The sequence below is a fragment of the Lissotriton vulgaris genome, unplaced genomic scaffold, assembly GCF_964263255.1.
Source record: "Lissotriton vulgaris unplaced genomic scaffold, aLisVul1.2 SCAFFOLD_9714, whole genome shotgun sequence".
Lineage (NCBI taxonomy): Eukaryota > Metazoa > Chordata > Amphibia > Caudata > Salamandridae > Lissotriton > Lissotriton vulgaris.
This window is the reverse complement of record NW_028246356.1, coordinates 58,863-59,534: the sequence shown is the minus strand read 5'-3', so window position 1 is coordinate 59,534 and position 672 is coordinate 58,863. Positions and strand designations below refer to the sequence as shown.

The 672-nt window shown below is 52.7% G+C and overlaps 1 protein-coding gene across 1 annotated transcript; it reads right to left on the bottom strand.

The window, feature by feature from the left end:
• Positions 1-6: 6 nt before the first annotated feature.
• Positions 7-324, bottom strand: LOC147665973 (uncharacterized; the record flags this gene model as incomplete). The annotated part of the gene is made up of 1 exon (XM_086949362.1): positions 7-324. A coding segment is annotated over exon 1 (318 nt), but the record flags the coding sequence as incomplete, so codon positions are not given.
• Positions 325-672: the final 348 nt, after the last annotated feature.

Here is a 672-nt window from a genome sequence, read left to right as displayed (position 1 = left end):
AGCCCGGGCCTCGGGGGCGCGCGCGGTGTCCGCGCTGTCCACCACAAAGAGCAGCGCGTCCGCGTGGGTGAAGTAGTGCTTCCATAGGGCCCGTGTGTTTTTCCTACCGCTCACATCTAATATGGTGAAGGACTCGTTGTTCACCGTCCTCACGGTCTCCACGTTGAAGCCAATGGTGGGGATGGTAACCACCGCCTCGTTCAGCTTCAGCTGGTACAGGATGGAGGTTTTGCCCGCAGCGTCGAGGCCCATCATCACAATCTTGGCTTTGAGGCCACAGAAGCCAATTAATGCGTCTTTGATCATACTCAGAAGCTGGCCCATGGCGGGATCTGGAAGCTATGTAAATCTTTTGCTATTTCCTCGTTTTTATCTGAAGACAAAACTTTCTGTTGGTATTGGACTACGCCCAGCTTTGCTATACATAACTTTGACAGGTTTCACTCCGTCCTTTAGGTGCACTCGGTTTAAAATCCTCATTGTTATGTTTTCTTCCGGTGCTTAGCAACCACTGGTCACTAGAAGGTCACTAGAGTTCCTACTGCCTGTATTCCGAGCTGTCACCCTGCGCACTGCTGGAGCCCAGGACGCTGGAGGCGACGGCTGCTTCCGGGTCGACAAAGTAGAAGAAATGACACAGGAAATACTTTTGCAGACCGCAGGCACACCTTC